This window comes from Aythya ferina (genome assembly GCF_964211825.1).
Source record: "Aythya ferina genome assembly, chromosome: 18".
Classification (NCBI taxonomy): domain Eukaryota; kingdom Metazoa; phylum Chordata; class Aves; order Anseriformes; family Anatidae; genus Aythya; species Aythya ferina.
Window position 1 is genome coordinate 5368988 of NC_140317.1, and position 19103 is coordinate 5388090.

At 40.1% G+C, this 19103-nt stretch overlaps 1 protein-coding gene across 3 annotated transcripts in view; it reads right to left on the reverse strand.

The window, feature by feature from the left end:
- The window catches only part of TNRC6C (trinucleotide repeat containing adaptor 6C), a 283773-nt gene that overhangs the window by 72629 nt on the left and 192041 nt on the right, over positions 1-19103 (reverse strand). For all 3 annotated transcript variants that reach the window (XM_084492530.1, XM_084492529.1, XM_084492531.1), the window contains 2 exons: positions 14186-14285; positions 13254-13275 (listed from right to left, as the gene is read on the reverse strand). In XM_084492530.1, the coding sequence (XP_084348656.1) occupies positions 13254-13275; positions 14186-14285 (122 nt within the window). The remainder of the gene's footprint in view (positions 1-13253; positions 13276-14185; positions 14286-19103) is intronic.

The window sequence follows — 19103 nt, forward strand, 5'->3', positions numbered from 1 at the left end:
GGACACATCAGACCTACTGGCTACAAAGAGAGTGTGCACGCAAGCTGCAGATCAATACACGAGAGAGGCCCTAGGCCTATAATGCATGCACACACAAAAATTTGTAGCAAATCCATTCTGGGTCTAACATAACCTAGACCCGTCAGATTCACTACACGTGCACACATTTTTGTTCTGGAAAATATAAATATAGCTACTCAAATGACTTCATGTTTCAGGGGGTGGAGGCAGGAGGAACAATTGCATTGGCATTTAGCTCCCTTCAGACGTTCCTGTGTAAGCACGGAGATCGACTGCTTGCTGATTGCAGGCCTGCTGGTGAAGGTAACGTGCTCGACATGATCATGAGATGAAGTTTAATTTTTATTGACATTGGCTGTGTTGCTGAAATCACGGCACTACGCATACATGTCAAATCGACTAGAGCCCTGTATAAACACAAAGCCTTGGCTCCACTGTCATGTACATTTATGGTACCAAATAAATATTTTAAGTGCAATACTAAAATAGTAACAATTTTGTGGGCAAGAGCAATGTTTTAAATAAACCAGTAAAAAGACCCTGCAAGTTTGGCACAAGCCTTTAAGTTCACATTCTACTGCAAGACAAGGCTTAAGAGGATGTTTATAGTGCAGCCCTGCAGATAGCAGAGGGATGGCAGAGGGATGGCTGAGCTATCGCCTGCATCAGTCAGCACACGGCTTTGCAGGGACCAGCCTCCCCTCCTCAGCAGCAGGCTCTACTGCGAGCCTCAGGTACCTCGACCCAGGGGAACTGGGCATTACAACTTAAGGAAAGCTCAAACTGAAGTATTTTGGCCTTAGATTTCCCGGTCTGAATGAATCCTCATGGGGCTAACTGCAAGGGTGAGATGAAAAAGTGTTCGCTTGTCATTTGCACAATTATTTCAGGAATGAGTGTTTTGAGCAACCAAGTTCTTAAAAACAAAGATGGGAATATCGACACCACTTTAGAAAACTGTGCTTCACAAAATTTCACAGATTTTTGTTCCTAGAAAAATGTTTGAAGTTCCACATCTTGTTCTGGATGCAGTTCCTAATACTGGAAACACAAGCTGTGTGTGTGTCATTCCTGTGGCTTTAAAATGATCAGATGAAAAAAATCTGGACCCCCAAAATGCTTTATTGCTCAAATAAACCCAATTAAAGTCATGCTCTAAAGAGGAAAAAAAAAATAATAAGTCTAACTTGCAGCATACTGACCTAGACGAAAAAATACACCAAACATAAAACGTGTATTTCAGTTCTTTTGATACCTTCCTTTTAAATCTAAATAAGATTTCGAATATGCAGCCAGGTTTTTCCGAGTGAGTTTCCCAAAGACTGGAAGTTTTTTGTTTAGAACAAAGAGTTCGTCTACATGATAGCGAAGCCCAGGCTGACACAGAATCTGAAGCAAACTCTTCATTAACGCAGCTTAAACTGAACAGATTTTTTATGTCTCCAAGGCCATCGTGCATTAATGCCATATATGAAAAAAGATTTAAATTATTCAGAAACGCAAAGAAAGTAGTTCCAGCAGTTTTCAGGCTGCCTTCTTCTCAAATCTTCAAGAAAATGCCTTAAATAAAAGCAAACTAAATTCTGAGTGCATTTCTGCAATCACTTTGCAGCAGCTAAGATGAAGCCAAAAAAAAAAAAAAAAAAAAGCTCAGCTCAATTTGTTGAACACAGCCTGGCAGAAAACCTCTTTTGTGAGAGGGCTGCAGCCCCAGCAGGTCCATTAACGGCCGGGCATTCCGGGGGAAGCTTTTCCCTGCTCCTTGAGATGCGACTTTGGCATCTCTAAAAGATCGAAGCAACCAAGTTCACTAAAAAGACGGCGAAGGGGGAAAAAAAAGCACCGAGTGGCGCCGATCCATCTGATCCATCTGCCAGCGCTCGTAGGGTAGCAGCAGCGGTGCCGCTCTGCAAAGCAGGGCTGCTGTGTTTGTTGTTTGGGATGACAGCTCCTGCTGCAGCAGCCTGTCACCATAGCAACTTTCGGTAAGAACTCACAATGCACCCAAACGAACTCCGAGCTAAATTAACTTATTGCATGTCACCAGTGAGAAATGACTGTTCAGAGGTAATTTTCTGTACTAATATGTAATGGAGTTAACTCTCTAAATTGAATTAAATTAATTAAATGCCACTCCCAGTAAATCAGATTCTATTACATGAATGTTAAAAGAAATTAAAGATGTTTTAATAAAGATTACTAATAATAACTTAATATTATTACTTCATTTTAATTCAAAAATTCTGCTGAGTTTATTTTAGACACATGTCTTCCCCTTACTAGGAAGGAATACCTAATTATAGCACATGCATTCATATGCATATATGCACAGATTTAATTTATATTATATGCACATATTTTGTATACACGTACTTAGACTTATCCAAAGGAAATCAGACCAGCATTGTAAGGACTGTTCACCTGCGAAATACTGCTTGGTTTAACATGTGAAATCCTAAGCTTTTCTTTCCCCACACACGCATCTTGATCACTGTTGATAACTGCTGATAAATTTTCCAAGCCTTCAAGGATTGTGTCCAGCTTCTATAAAGTTTTATTTCTGCTGAAAACATTTTGCAACAAGTCCAAGTGCAGAAAAAGAGGAAAATACCAAAGCTGTCTAGGCAGGCCACAGAAACAACATGTCTTTAATGGCTTTACAGAGCTACCTATTATTGTATTAACTTTGTTTTTTAATATGCTGCTTCCTGCACGTTAGAGTAGGGCAGTCAGCAGGGAGACAAATCCATGATGCCTCCATCGCCCCGTGTCGGTAAGGGCAGGCTGTAAGCGCCAGCTGATGGTGTTCATGCTGCCTGACCCTGACGTTACCCTCGGTTCGTGTTAAAGACTCACCAAAACACCCCAGGTCAGAATTACCCAGCGCCATTTAAGCATTCCTCCTCCTCTGCGTGAGCAGGCAGCTGCGACAGCAGGGGGAGCACACGGCTCCAGATCTGCCACCCCCGGGGGACAATGACGGGGGACAATGACGTGGCCCCCAGAGCAGGCTCGGTTCAGGTTCTGCTCAGCACCCCGAGGGAAGTCAGCGCTGCCATAAAAAGAACACTGTGTAAAATATGGCAAGTGTTTTAAAGCATGTTCTGGATTGCAATTAAAAAACAGCCATAAAAACAAATGTGCAAAGCACGGGTGCGGTAATGCAGTGACCATTTAATGGATTGGAAAGTTGTAACCTGGAATAAAATACTGCCTAGATCCCAAGTATCAGTAAAATGAGATTATGGATTTAAGTTTCCACTGTTATTATGTGTCTGATTTATTGTCCAGAAACTTTAAGTTAGAATTAGACTTTTTAAAGTCTTTGTAGCCATAATAAGGCACCACATCACAAGGTCTTCACATTCAAAATGTATTTTACCATTCAAGGTCCAAACTGGAGAAATACTATACACACTCGTGGCATCAACTGAGTTATCCTAACCCTTCATAAAATAATGTGAATGGACAGAACACTACGGATCAAGTGTTTAAGCGTTTTTCCTGATGTAAATGGCTTTTCATTAGTACCCTCTGGAGGGAAATAAAATGCTTTATCTTACGTCTAAGAAAGTAACTAAGGACCTTCTCTGAACAAAAATGTTACTGCCAAGGCAACACATTTCTGAAATGTATACTGAAAAAAAGGTGAGACAGAGACATGGGGCTTGCTGGAGAAAAGGAGAAAAAAGGTGAAGAATGGGCACCCTGGTCTGGTTCACCTTCTCTGGGAAGGAAAAAAGTACATCAGAACTAAACAACTGAGGTAACTGAAGATGATCTCCAAGATTTGATTTCCCACAGTGACTACTGCACAAATTAGAAATAACTATAGAACAAACAAAAAAAATCGTGACTCTCGGAAGATGGCAGATATTAAAGTATGAATTAAGATGGAGCCCATGTCAGAAACATAGCATTGGATATATTATTTTCTTTCTGTTTCGTACAGAAGACTTTCTCTTGTTGAGGAGAGATGCCAGACAGACAGAGGGGAAGAGAACAGCCTCCCTCAAACGTGCTTGAGAAGAGCTGAACGAGGGCTGGGTGGGCCCACCACCTGCAGCACCCTCAGGAAGCCTTCTCATCTTCTGCCAATCGGGCCTAAACAACTGCAGTGCGAGCTGCTGGGAATTACAGCAAGTGATATATTTGAATGTCTACTTCAGAGGTCTACCTGCAGAGAGCAAACGGTTAGAGAACAAAGAGGAAAGAGGGGGGAAAGGAGAGTTGGAAGAAGAAACTCCGCGTTATCAATTCAAGATGCTTACGGAATTAGAGAAGAGGCCACCTGAAATTTAGGAGCTCCTTAATGCAAGCTGAGTTCAGAGAGAAATAACTGAGCTACAAGAACCAGCAGCAGCACTGCTATGAGGCAGTTCAGATTACAGAGCTGAACGCCGGACTCAGCTTGAAAGGCATAAAAAAGACTCAGATTTTCCTTGTAAACAGCAGTAGTAAAATTACTGTTACATAGCTTAACTCAGACGTTATTTAATAATCCTCCAATTACAGATACTGCATTTAAAAATAATTCTAGACTAAGTGGAAGGATTTCTAGAGGAGAGAAACATAAATGACTATGGTTTGAAAAATGGCTTGAAAACACCAGCACGAAGAAAGGCTGCACGAAGGCTTGAGTCAAAAAGAGGACACACAAAAGGCCGCTGCGGGGAGGGGAAGGCCTGCTCTGCACTTACCGGCAAATCAGACAAGAATGGGCTTAAATTACAGGAAAGACTGTTCAGGCTGAGCCCAAGACTACTTTCCAACAATAAACAAAATGTCTTTCAAGAACATCTGTCAGGCCTGTCTGACAGCGCGGACATGGGTAAGACAATCCCTTCTTGTTTGTCTGAAGGGCTGTAGCCAGTCCTGCGAGCCTAAGGCTTCAGTGTGAAATTTGGAGTTTTTAATGGAGTTGAGGGCCTGTCGATTCTGGAGCTTTGTAACCTGTATGCTTCAAAACTGTCCTGGGAGAGCCTGCACAGCCTTGGAGAGGACAAAGGTCTGGCTCCGTAAAAACTACTGGAAAGAAAGAAAAAAAAAAAAGACACTTTGGATTTGGCTGCTTTTGCTATGTCAGAAGTGTTAAGGGCATCCTGAAAATGGGAGGATGGACTTCAGGAAGCTCTGTGATGTGACAGGAGAATTACTACTGCCAACAAGGAAGAGGCCATCAAGAGCTGGAACCATTCCTCAGCTTCAGCTGGGCCCCTTGGGCAAGCAGCAATAGTTGCCGACATGCTCGGGGCAGCTGAGGAGTGCCAAAAGCATTTGGTGTTGCTGTTAAACACAGGTCCCACAAGTGCTGAGTGTCAGCCCCTGCTGCCGTGCTTCAAAAGCAAGGGCAGGATGCTTAGCAAGGACATTACCTCCTCTCCTGGTGATCTCGGACCTGCAATCAGCTGTGTGAGTAAGCACCTTCAGGAAGGTAATGCGCACTGCGCTGCCTAAACCTGTTCAAGAAGAACCGGAATGATGGGATGCACGGCGCAAACACGGCCAGAATGCTTCAGAGCACTTACCGAAGCGTGAGCTGGTTAAACAGACACTTTAAGTAGTCGTGCAGAATTCGTAAAGTATGGGCTACCATCTCTAACAACTCAGGAAAAGCATTAAAATAATCTAGCAAAACACAAGGAAGTCAGGAGGCAGACCGGATTCTCAGAGCAGAGGAATGTCAACACCAGATAGCCAGCAGAAGAACACAAGGTCCCTCCAGCCAGAGGCTCCACGCTTTGCAAAAGAATCAAAACACTTCTTCATTTCCTTCATTTTCCCAAAATAACCCTCTCCAGCATCTGCACAGTAACTACCATGAGAATGTGCACCGGTGTCACAGCATAAAGCTGGTTTCATCCTTCCCAAGGAGTGGACCAAGAAACCTTAGAAAGCTGGCATATGCCTCAGAACAGTCTGGCATCCCGTGTACCAAACTGAGCCAAGACATTTGCTCTCGCCTGATGAGCCTCTCTTCAAGCTTGTAACTTGCAGATCCCACAGATATTACATGGGATACAAGCCTCCTCCAGGCAGTGGTATGATAATCTATCAATAGAAAGTAGCCATCACATTGCAGCTGAAGGAAAGCTGATAGGTTTTCATGGAGAAAACATCACAGCAGCTGAGTGTTTCCCATGAAAGAGTGACCTAAATGAGATAGTCCTCGAGGCAGACAAGAAACTGCCTTTCTATACACACATCTTTAAATAAGGCTAAAAGCTAATGACAGTCTTTAGTTCAGAAGGTAAAAGAACCAAACCAATAAGTAAGCAGAGCTATAATGTCACTTGGAAGAAAACCCATCTTGGACTGCTGGGTGGGTAAGAAAACTAAGAGATGCTCCTGGTCCATGCTTCTCAGCAAACACAGAACAGAGTGATGGCATGTCAAAAATGAAAAATGCATCTGCTCTCTAGTACTAGGGCATATATGCTCTGGTGGACAAGAAATCTCAGACAACTGTCTATCGAATACGTATTTACCAATTTTAAATAAGCAGGCTGATAAAGAACAGAATGCATGCTATTGTCTCAATTGTCGTGACGCCAGAAAGTGCAACAGTTTGACTGTCTCATAGTCTACGTGTTTAAATATACTACATTAGGCAATGCCCATTACAGAAAGAGAGGTCTATTGCTGAGTGTGGAAGTACACACCGTGGGCAGATAAATAATCATAAAACAGCATGCAGTTTGATCATAACAGCCACTATTATCATTGTGTAGCTGTGCTAAAATTGATATTCTAGAATGTACAGTTATCAACAACTGTATTGGCAGTTGTGCCTTTCAGAAAGCAAGTCAGGGATTTATCTGAGAGGCATTAGCACCAAGGGGCACCAAGAGAATTAGCTCCAGATGAGAAAAGCCAAACTGGCGTTACCTCATTTGTTCTTAGTCCCTTCACAGGGTACTCTTACAATGTCCAAACTTGAAATTTATCAGGCAATGGACATCGTAAAGAGAAATCTGAAGAAAGCATGTAGTCCTACTGCCTTCAAACAGTACAATGGTTACAGCATTTGAAAAATACTTTCATTTGTGCCTAGGGTCTGAAAGCTCCCATTTTCACCCTGTTTTGAAAATAAATATGCACAGGTAGGGCTGTTACCATCTCAAATCTGATAAGCCCACGTCATTTTCTAATTGAGGAAACTGAGAAAAGGGAAACCACATAGAAAAGTAGAGAAATACTCTGCCTGTATTTATAAAACAAGCACATGCCTAAATTTTTATGATAGGAAACTACAACAGACTGTATAAAGCAGGGGGTATAAGCACTGTCTCTGAGGAGTACCAACACTATCAGGGACCTCTGATTTGAGCTCTTACCCACTTTCCTATGCCCAGCTGAGGAACCTGAGAAGCCTTCCAAGGCAACCACCGAATGAGACTGGAGGTGCTTACTGGAGCTATAAGGAAAAGAAGCAACTCTGCAAAGAAGCTGAAGCACTTCACTTCTTCAGAAGTCAGCTGTCCTGTAAATCCTGCTCAGGACAGGAGCACATCAGGAAGAATATCATTTCCGCTTTATTTTCAAATAACCCTGAAGTTTTGTGTTTGTTTTCTTTAAAAAGAGAATTACTTTTTGCCAAAATCCTGTACTGCTAGTTTCAGTGCCTCATTGTCTGCAAATGGTGTTTATTTAAATGCTGAAGAGTCTGTAACTTCACAAGAGCTATAGAAGACCTAAAGCTTCACAACTGTCCTTGACTGCAGGGCTCAGGGTATCAAGCCTTGACATACTCTCCTGCAAAAAGACACCGATGCTCATGCCACAATTAGTCTCTAGACTACGAAATCAACACAGACCAATACAAATAATGCTCACAAAGCAAAACAGAGCTTGTAATAAGGATTATCCATACACTTACTTGCTACCCTAAATCTTTCTCCTTCACTTCATAATGGCAGGGTTGAACTGAGATACTTGTGACATTGCCTCACTGAACTATGATCTCCAGAAACTCAAGATGGCTCATTACAGCAATCCCACATGAAAGAAAAAACAAGAAACCAAGTGTTGTTTTTTTTTTCTCTACGAGTTAACTTCAAGCCTCCACAGTCATTCTGCATGCTTTGTCTTCTTCTGTATGCAAATTTCTCCTCCTAATGCACTCCCACCTTTATAGCATTTTCTACTCTTCTGAACCAGTGTTACGGCAGGGACTCTACAAATTATCTTCACATTCTGTTCTTTGTAGATTGTAAAATTGTAATTACTTCTCTATCAGAGAACTGCTATCTCAGTCAGCTGTGAGAACAAATTCATGTTTGTTTAAAGATTCTTATAATAGCAAAACAACACAATGATAACATTTATCAAAAAGAAAACATATTTATGTTATAAAGCCTTAGCGTGCGGCACCGGGTTATCATTAGGTTATCAAATGACTGTGTATTACGACCTAATTGAAGAACTTATTACAGTGCCCCCCTTCCTTCTGCAATGATGATTTATGGCACGTTTTGTCACTACAATGTTAAAGCGTTCAGTACAAACACAGCACTTAACTAACAAGATGGCAGAGGCAGATATTCAAGTATAAGCTATAAATACTCAAATGAATCAGAGGTTTTTAGTCTGTTGTAAATCCTACCTGATTTGTAGGTTGAAACACATTTCCTAATCTTGTCTAAAAACCTCTGTTGGCCCCTATAATAATAGGGCAGAAACTAGAAAAGTTCAAACCTTAAAAACAAAACAAAAGACTAATTGTGTTACATAGTCATAATTCTACTTAAAAGTACTGGTGAGGTTCTCCAAAAAGCCTACACTTTCTTATTTCCTATGGAACTACCCTTAAATGTGGATAACAGCCAGAAAGTGGCTGGTAACATACATAAAACTGCATTTCTGCAGAAACAGGTCTGAGTGTAGGTTGAAGGAAGGTAATTCATATCCAAATCAATGTGAGCAGAGAACATTAAAACCGCACCTTTGGGCAGGGTAAGTGAAGAATCAATTCTAAACAATGCAACAATCTACACGTCTGATTTTCAAATGAAAATACGAGGCTTTGAAAAAAAGTATGCCACTACTTCTGCCATCAAAATAGAAATGCCAGAGCAGGAGACAGATTCTCGTATCTTTCCACCTACTCTTTTTCCCTTTTAACTTCCATTTATAATCCAGCAGATCATGTCCCTCCAGTTAAAATACACTGTATTGCTTGTAGTATAGAAAATGTTATGCAAATTTTAAAAAGTATCTGTAGAAGTTATGTCAATATTTGCAGCACCACAAGTCTTTTTTTAATCAACCAAACACATACTGTTAAATGCTTTCTCTTCTTTTAAGTCTTCCCTGCTTTCCCATTTTCTGCTTGGAAAGCCCACACCCTTCTCCCTGGTCAGATGCCATGAACGCACTAAAGACAGACCTACAGCCATCATAAAGATCCTTTAGACTGAAGGAAAAATATTTTCATTCCTAACCAAAGGTTTACCAAAATATTTTCTAGATTCAACTGAAAATGGTAAATAGTTGACTCTTTTTCCTTCTACACATGTAGATTTTGCACATACCTTCAATGTAGGTAACGCTAGAGAATTGGGTAGACACTTTGCCTGTCACTAACCACGGTAGATGTTTGGGTAACAGAGTTTTATTGCCACTTAAGCTATTCTATACCAGCACTTCAGCTTCAATTTAGATTAAGAGCATAGAATTCAGCTGGGATGGGGCAAAGCAGTCAGGGACGTGGTCACCTGTGTGCTGGCTAAATCTGCAGCAGCTGGCTGGAAGAAAAGCAGGCAGCAGAATGCCTTGACCTCACAGTATTTATCACAATAGCTCTCTATAAAAAGTCTCCTGTAGTTATTAAGTAACAGCCATTTACCATACCGGGGATTGCTTAGTGCACTGTGCAGAACTCTTACTGGTAGTTAGAGCTGAATGTTTCCATTACAAAAGCCTTTATGTACAAAGTTTCTTCATCAAGTGCATATAAAATGCCAAGAGTTTACGCATTCAAAATAAACACTAATAGGCTTTGTTCAATGGTCCCGTTCTCAAAAAAAAAAATAAAAAAAATCACCATAAAAGAACAGTAACGTGGAAGTACAGTGCACAGCGTGCAATACAAACACGCTCATTTCCTACCTCATCTAATTCGGCAGCACTGCTCTCCAGCTGAACAGGAAGACGACTTTAATTTGTTTTCAAGTAATTGAGAAACATCTCAGCTCCTTATCAGTTCTTCTAATCTTTTTTCCTTTCACACATTGCCTACAATTGTTGCCAACAGTATATCCATAAAAGATTCAGACTAAAAAAAAAATAAAATACTCCAGCAAACAAAGCTGCAGGAAAAAAAAAAAAAAAAGGAAACTTAAGCTGTTATGTGGAGAAGACTTAAAGAGATGGTTCTTTGTTTAACCAGAAAAAATAATTTAAGTTGTTTAAATAGACACGAGAGCAATGTAAGGGAGCGCTTCCTATCCCTGCACCTTCAGAAGCAGCCACAAACCTTCCCTCTGTTGGTGGAAACCCGTGTTTATTTTGGAAGGGTTTTGTGCTCTGCATCACAAATGAAAACATTCGGCTGGGTTTGAGGCCTCAGAGCAATAGTTAACTGACAACACACCACGTACGCACACCCACAGGAAACCTCCTTCCTCCTCACCAGTTTCTCTTTCCTGAGGCCTCCCCAGAGACTGAACATGCAACAGCTAGCATCGGTTTACAACAAAACGTAGCTACACACACGAAGCACACAAGATGGGGCAGTAACTTTATATTTTCTGTTGTACAAGGAAAAAAAAAAAAAAAAAGAAAATGTAATACAAGATTTTAAAAGCACCTCGATCACACCATAGCTTTCTAGCACACCGTAAGCCAACCAAAAAGGCTAACAACCTTTTCTCCTTCTTGGCAAGTCCTGCAGCTTCCCTCATTCTAGTTACCTCAAAAAAAGTGCCTTCTTCAAAAATGCAGCTGAGAGCAAGTAAGAAACAGGATAAGCATGTTGTCCTAATCAGCTGAAAAAACAGGAACTGAAAAATTGTTCCCCATCTCACCTCTGGTTGTACAATTTTCTTAATTCTTCTCCAACAGACCCAAATGGTGTGAGTGCCTCTCATTATCACAACTACCCAGTTGCAGAACTGAATGATAAATTTAAACTGGCTTTTTTTTTTTTTTTTTTTTTCTTTTAACCCTAAGTTACCACATTTTGAGGCAGGATACAGCTTCCCCTGCACATCCAGGCTGGTCTCAGTTATTGGAAAGGTCAGAGTAAAAAAGTCACATCCATACTGTAAGCAACTGTATGAAGTTACCTCTTACCTACCAAACTCTGAATATGGTGATGTTTTGCAAAATGCTCAGTCCCAGCTTGGTTTTAATCCTTGTTTCAAACACCATGTATATGCAGTAGCTGCTGCAGTCACTTCACCCAGTTTTCCAGTGTCATCTCATCTTTACAATGCATTTAATTGCTTTGTCCCTCATATAATAAATTAACTAAATTCAGTGATAATCCCTGTGTTGCCTTTAGTTCTAGCAGCATTTGTCATTCAGCCATGAATACAAAACAAAATAGCCAGTGCAGTACTGCATTTATGGCAGTAGCATAGGACACTTAAAGATAACAGACAAAAGTCTCACGGAGAAATGCAGTCCCTCAATTTAAAACAAATGAACTCACAGCTGTACCTGAAAAAAAACTGAATTCCTATCATGCTATTTTTAAAAACTTACATTAAACTTTATATTTTCAAACAATTAAAAGCAAAGCTATCACAACAAAGACAGAAATAGTATCTCACCCAGGAAAGGAGATGGCACTGTGTTTCAATATAACAGAAATCACGACCCATTGTATTATCATGTGAAAATGAGCTTAATTAGTTACTTTGACAACAAAAACATCTGCCATAGAATTATGATATCAAAAGTCATTACAATACATTATAAAACTGAAACATCTTTGCACAGAAATGAGTTGATTCATAGAACAAAATATGTATTACTTGGAAACAGAAATACTCCATTTAGATAGAAACCCATCATATATCTGAATTTCAAATTTTTCACATGCTTAAGATTTCAAGAGGCTTAACTACTTCTGCCATCTTCTCTACTGAAAGCAAAATCTACTGTTACAAACTACAAAACATCTTACAAGGCAGATGCTACAGAATTCAGATTCAAATTTTCTGATTTCACACTCTTTCTTCATGTCAAAAAGTTTGAAAAGAGAAAGATGGAGTTTCAATAAATTGCTTGTCAGTTTCTTCATCGGGTAATTCAAAGACTATTTTTCTGAATTCAATATCACTGGAGTGAAAATTAATTTCTGCTATATAAATACATAAAAAGCTTTTGAAACATAAGTTGTTTTGCCAATCCCATATGTTAGGCTTGGCTCTTCTCTAATTCCCAGTCTCGGGAATCTGGGAAGCTGTACTTCCCTGTCTGTCACCTAATTATGTAGCAATAAATAGGAGTGGATATTAACGAGTCCAGAACTGTTCTACAACCCTGAGTTCTGTGGGGTGGCAAAGGACAGGCTAGGAGGAAAAAAAAAAAAAAAAAAAAAGAAGAAGCCAACACCTGCAGAAGAGAGGCATTACCTCGGCTCTCTTCCTCACCTTTTTTTTAAAGCTGTAGCTTCACCAACCTTTCTCCTAGGGCACAGCTCTAGTAGCTCACTGCCCCAAAGAGGAGAGTGTTTTGCTTATTTCTGCTGCTTCCTGGACCATTCTGCAAACCAATTCAATTCACTTATCCAGAATGAAAAAGAAAAAAAAAAACACAAAGAAAAAAAAAAAAAGAAGGTGGTGGTGGTGGCTATGGGGTAATAGCTTTCTCATGAGTTCAGTGTATTGAATTTACTCACTGAATTGAGTTGAATCATGCACAGAGGGGGAGAGGTTTACCCTTGGTGGCAATTAGCTGTCTTTGAAATATCTAAATGAAAAACTACATCTGTCCTGAACATTAGAGGAAAAGTATCGTATACATTGTGCTAAGTTGCAGAGATATTTAATCCATATATTCCTGTCAAAAAGTATGTTATCCAGCAAGATCAGCAAAGTAAAAGCTTACACTGAGAATCCCAACGTGAAAAGTCAGTTCCTCCAACCAAGCTTTAGGAACAGAACTATCCTAACAAGATATTCTCTCCTTTTTAAAAGAGAACGTAATTAAAAGTGCAAGCACATTTTTAAGCATGCCTTAAGAATATCAGATGGTTCACAAAAGAACAAATATGAATTTACCTTTGGTTTTTTGTTCAGCAGCCTGAAAGAAGAAAAGAAAAAAAAAATCAACTGCTTGTCAATATTCAAAGGGATACCTAGTAATTGTATGGCTGTACTCCTGACTTTTTTGCAGAAGATGCTTATATAAATCAGGCATTAGTTCTAATTAATGATCAGAGAACGTTAATTTAACTCTGTAAACCAGGAAGGTCAGAATGGCTATCGCTGTCTGACAAGAGCCAAAAGCACATGCCTACAAGACAGTAAAAAACACGGCAAGCAGTATGACAGGACCCCCACATACCCACCCAGCCTTCCCTCACTAGAGATTCTGAGTTGTCCTGAAGTAAACGGGATGTCTGTGACCCTTTTAGAACTCAAGAGAATTCAGTTCAATGAATTTGTCCAATATCCCTTTGAATCCATATATATTACTAGCTTACAAAGAATAACTACACATTTTGTGACAACCCATCTTTTTAAATCTACCTGCTTTTCTTTTTACTCGATGTGGAATTTTTATACTGAAAAAGAGAGCAATTTCCATCCACATCCCAAAGGCCACATAGTATGAAAACTAACTCCATATACTTGAAAAAAAAAAGGCAAGAGAACGCAAACCACAGAAAATGTGCAATGGCCTTGGAATCCCCAGCCACTTCAGTATCAGTTTAGCCTAATCCAGTTAACTTTGCATTGAGGTTGCCAGGGAGCACTCACATGATACAGCTGTGGAAGCAGTAATCTACCATCAGTGGATGGTAAGCAGCTTGGGGCTTGCTAATGAACCGTCACAACTACTTCTGCTGAGATCTTTTGACCACAACCTCACTCAAACTCCACGGGACTGCTGAATTGTGTCAGAATTATTCACAGAAAGGTTGCAAAGTCAGTATATGTAAGTTACAAGAAGTGTGTATATATAATTAAAAGCAGTAATATAAACAAACCTTTTTCTGAGCACCTTCCTTCTTTTTCTTTTCTTCCTGCTTTTTCTTTTTCTTTTCTTCCATCAAATGTTCCTCTTCTTGTGTTTCTTGTTCTTTCTCCCTGATGGAATAAAGGTTGGGAAGAGCTTGTCAGTAAGATCAAGTTTATCTAGGAAGCTAAACAACCTACTAACCATACTAATGTTGCTAGTTTCCGAACTCTCATGTCTACAATGGGCTGCTTTTAATGCTGTAATAAAACCATCATGAAAAAGCTGTTCCGAAACTGAAACGTGTAATGAACAAAACAGTAGGGAATGCAAATTCAAAAATAATAGGTCTTATTTGAAACTCCTTTCCTCAAACACTCCAAAGTACTACTTAATATTAGTATGTTCTATGGAAAGAAAACTTGAAAACTTGAAAAAAAGGAACAAAAATAGCTAATGTTGGCTTTCTTTAGCTATGATTCAGAACGTACCTTAAAGATTATGCATGAGTACATTATTTTTGAATTATTTTTCTTTTTTCATTAAATACTTAATTTCTCATACACATCATTTTTGCTCTCAAGGGAAAAAACAACTGTAAAACAAGGCCCAGATGAATTCAAATTACCGTATTTTGTTTATTTTCTGTTATAAACTCTAGCTGAAGAATTTGCATGACTATAAAAAGACTGTTCCAGTGTCATCATGGTTAAAACTTAGAACTAGGAAGTTGTCCCAGATCAAGACAAAACTGTATTTGAAACCTCCCCACTTGTGCTTTGTTGTCCCTCACTGTAGTAAGCAGTTGTAACACCAAACCTCCCCCAGCATCCTTCCAAGCAAATACCAATGCAAATAATTCATTTACTTTTCAATAACTATTTTATCTTCTTTGACAGCTCTTTAGGGCCCGATCATTTATCAGCCTTACAGATCTTCTGAGAATACTCTGTTTCTGAGGGGCTGAAACCATTACTATTATTATTGGATTAGATGCCTTCAAATTATTCATCAAGATTACTCTTAGCCTAACTTATTATTGCTTTGCATTGAACTTGCCAAAGCTTACATCCTTCATTATTGTTTAGATTGGCTTTTTTTTCTTTCTTTTTTTCTTTACTTATCATACCTTCTGCTTGCTTGCTTTTACCACAAAAGATCTATTTGGAAGGCGAGCACTTTAGGTACAGAAACAGATACTCTACAGATTCTGCATGTGGTGTTTTCAAGCAGTGCCTATTTTACCTTTTAGCTGTTTCTTTTATTTTCCTTTTGCTCATTTTGAGTTTGCGCATTCTTACACAGCTTTTTAAACACGGAATATTGTGTGGTTTAGGGCTGCAGCAGCTGAGGGGTGATCCGGTTTTTGGCTTTTTCAGTTGCCTGCAAATACGGATTTTGGCCACTGTAGACACTTTAATGCTTACAGAGATCCTGCACAGGGCTCCAGACTAAACCAAAAGCAGCTTCCCTTTCCCTGTGTTTCCCAACAGTAAACATTACAGTAAGCAATTCAGAGGTCTAAAGACAGGTGTTGGTGCCCTTTTCAGACACGTTAGGGTATCCAAAGTATTTACAGAAATGACAGGTATGGTGAGACCTGCAGGAGACCCAGTCTGGCAGAGCAGCTGGAGGCCAGGCACAGCTGGGGTGCCTGCTGCACCACTGCAGCTCAGGACACCTGAGGTGGCATCAGGCAGCTGTAGTTTAAATACCTCAATCCCTTCCCGTCACAACCCAAAATTCATCACCTGCACGACTGCCCAAACACACGCCAGTTTCCAAGGGCCATGTTGCAGACACGGCACTGTAAATCTGTGTTCGAGGAGCACTTGCACTGAAGAGTTGCAGATACGTATCGAGATCACACAAACACTGAATTTGGGATGGGTTTAAAACCACAGCTTTAAATGGGTTGTTCTAGGGCTTTGCAGAAAGCAATGACTTACACTGCCAAAAGGAACCGAGTTGAAACCGTAATAATTTGACTTTTTTCCCGTTAGCTCAGTAGAACAGAAGTCCCCTGGATTTCAGTAACTACAAAGAACAACATCCACTCCCTACGTTTTCAGTGCCCCCTGCCTAAGTCCTACCAGACTCTACAAAGCCCGTGTCTTCAAGCGATCTGTCCCAAGCTGCCAGACTACTACCAAGGCAAGTTCTAGCCTTTTTTTGTTTTATTAAAACAGCAGGTGACTGAAGCAAGTCAGCACAAAGTAGGAAACTTTTTGGTTTCCTCTTGCTATGACTTAAGTAAACCGATGATGTTATAGCAATTCCAGAACACCACAATTATATTCAGATCCCTTTTAATAATCAGTGGGGTATTAAAAACAAAACAAAATAAAAAACTAAAAAACATAGAAACCAAATACCTAGAAACCACAACTGCTTAATTTGCAGTTTTCTTTAAACTATGAAAGTATGTACTTCCCAACTTTCTTGTTAGGCTTTTTTTTTTTTAATACCAACTTCCTTTAATCACTGCCAAAGTCTCGTTGCTTAAGTCGGACTCCAGTGCACACATCTCTATTTGTCCTGTCTGTCAAAATCTGCCTTTCTGTCCTCTAAAGCTGGTTCTGTTTTGACATTTCCCAAGCACTGCTAGGTGTCATTCCCTCCCTTCTGCAGGTAATACACTGTATCAGAGCATTTTCTAAATGAAAGAACAGCAAACATTTTGCTCCATTAAAAATACAATGTATTTTATTACCATATTATCATATCAATTACAACATAAGAGGTAGAAGTGCCACTCCTAGTGGAAACCTGTTTTTTATTTCATTTCTGAGTTTAAAATAGCCTCAAATTAACTCAGAAAATGATACTATAATTTTTAATGGAGTTCAATTTTCAAAACTGATTTACATAATGACACTTCTGAATACATATGCTTTAAATATGCTTAAAATAGAAATAAAGCTCCAAGTGGCCTCTCAGATGGCAACTCTTGCTGTCACTTCTAGGCAGAAATTAGTCATCTAAGAGCAAAACAAAAGGAAAACAATAAAAACATTGCTATATAAAGTTTGATTACATTGTCAAAGCCATGTGTTGTAGTTTTACTTCCTGAGTGACAATTTAATCTTTATTACAGGAAACATGCTAAAAAAATGAATACAAAGCTCGTGATTTAAACTAGAAGTGTCATATATTTGTATGAGTTTGCCTTTTTCATATATATATAGATCTGAAGTATCAAAATCATGGGGGATTTTTATAAGCACAAATCAGCTTTACTTTAACATCAAGTGTTGGTTTAAAAATTGAAATTAGCTTATTAAATCTGAACCTAAACCCAAGGCTATCTTTAAAGTACTCAAGCTTAGGAAGCTTGCTCAGAACAGTAAAGCAAGATGAGAGGTCACAGTACAACGCGAGAGAACTACGGTTACTTTGAGTCAGTGTCTATTATACAAGGGCTTATTGTTTCCACTAAAATAAGCAACAAATCTAGGTGGATTTTATTTTTTAAGCTAAATGAAAACTCGAGTTTTCTACTTGCATCAGGCATGGGATCACTTTCACATCTGCAAGTGCAGCTGGCATTTTGTGCCAGCACCGCAGTGACACTCTAACAGGATTCTGCAACAAGCCTTTTGGGGATATCATATTCTTTCACAAACTTAAAGCAGAGCCTATCCACGTTGTTAGAGGCAGGGTTATTGCCCATCCAGTGCCTTACTTCAGACATTTGGCAACAGCCAAGGACCAGGCAGAGGCAAGGCCCTCGCCTGCCCCTCCGCGCCCCACAGCTCCAAACCCAGCGGCCTGAGGGATTTCTTTTGCATGTATTTAAGCTGCTGAGGGTTTCTCTACACACAAAAACGGTCTGGAATACTGCTCTAGCACAGCATCTGTGATCATGGTGCCTTTGCCTGGTTCAGCCCAATGAGGGAATAGCTCTAGTACCTGGAATTCCAGCACAGCTCTTCTGCTTCCCGCGTCAGCAACAGAAGTTGCTGTTACTGACAGAAATCCTACACATTACCTACACTTCCTTAAGTATTACTGTGGTTTTGACTTCCCCCACCTCACAACAGGGCACCAGGTGCTTCTATACACGAGCATTTGTCCTCACAGCGATGGGGAGGGGGACTTTAAGCTAAACTTGCATGAATGCGAGAGGCAATCGCGGCCCAAAGGCCTTCTGGAGGCCTCTACAGGAGTACGTGCTGGTAACAGGGGGGTCTGGACAGCACAGGCATGAAACACAAAACAGCCACCTAGCATGGTACGGTTTCAATTAAAAACAAAGAAAATTACTGTTCAAAAGGTTCTTTAAGATCTGACTCCAAAAGGTCAGAAAGAAGTGGCTGAGATCGTGAAGGCAGAATGCGGCTTAAAGAGTAGAAACAGAAAAGGGAAAAAATACTCAAAATAAAAAGCAGTGAATACTGGAAAGGCAGGTTTTGATTGCTTCAGGACAACTGAAGAGCACTGTCACACAGGAAAAGAGGTGATAAGTCTTGGAAATCACACGAATCCAAAGGTGAACATGGACACCCTACCCTGAAGGAGGAGCAGGGGATCACCGCACCACCAGGGCTACCAGAGGGGCTAGAGCAAGGCTCCATGTCCGCCTGCTGCTCCTTGGGTTTCCTCTGGTGTCCTAATTCCACCCAGCCCTCCATGACCCTGCTAGAGGACACGCCGGGGCAAGGCAAAGAGCTGGCATGGCTTCAGAAAGTGCCAGGCTTTCCCCCTTGGAGTCTGGGCTTTTGTTAATCAAGAAGAGTCAAACCAGTCCCTAATTACAAGCTCTCCAATCACCTCAAAACCAGAAAGCGACACACAAAACTAGGTCAAATAAATAAGAATGAATATAAAAAAATCTGTACAAACATGGGTACAAAAATGAGGAAGGTCAACAATCAGCTGGTGCTGCGCATGTAAAAAGTAATAGTAAAGCAATCTCTAAGTGCTTCTGGAATAAGCAGGGCAACAAT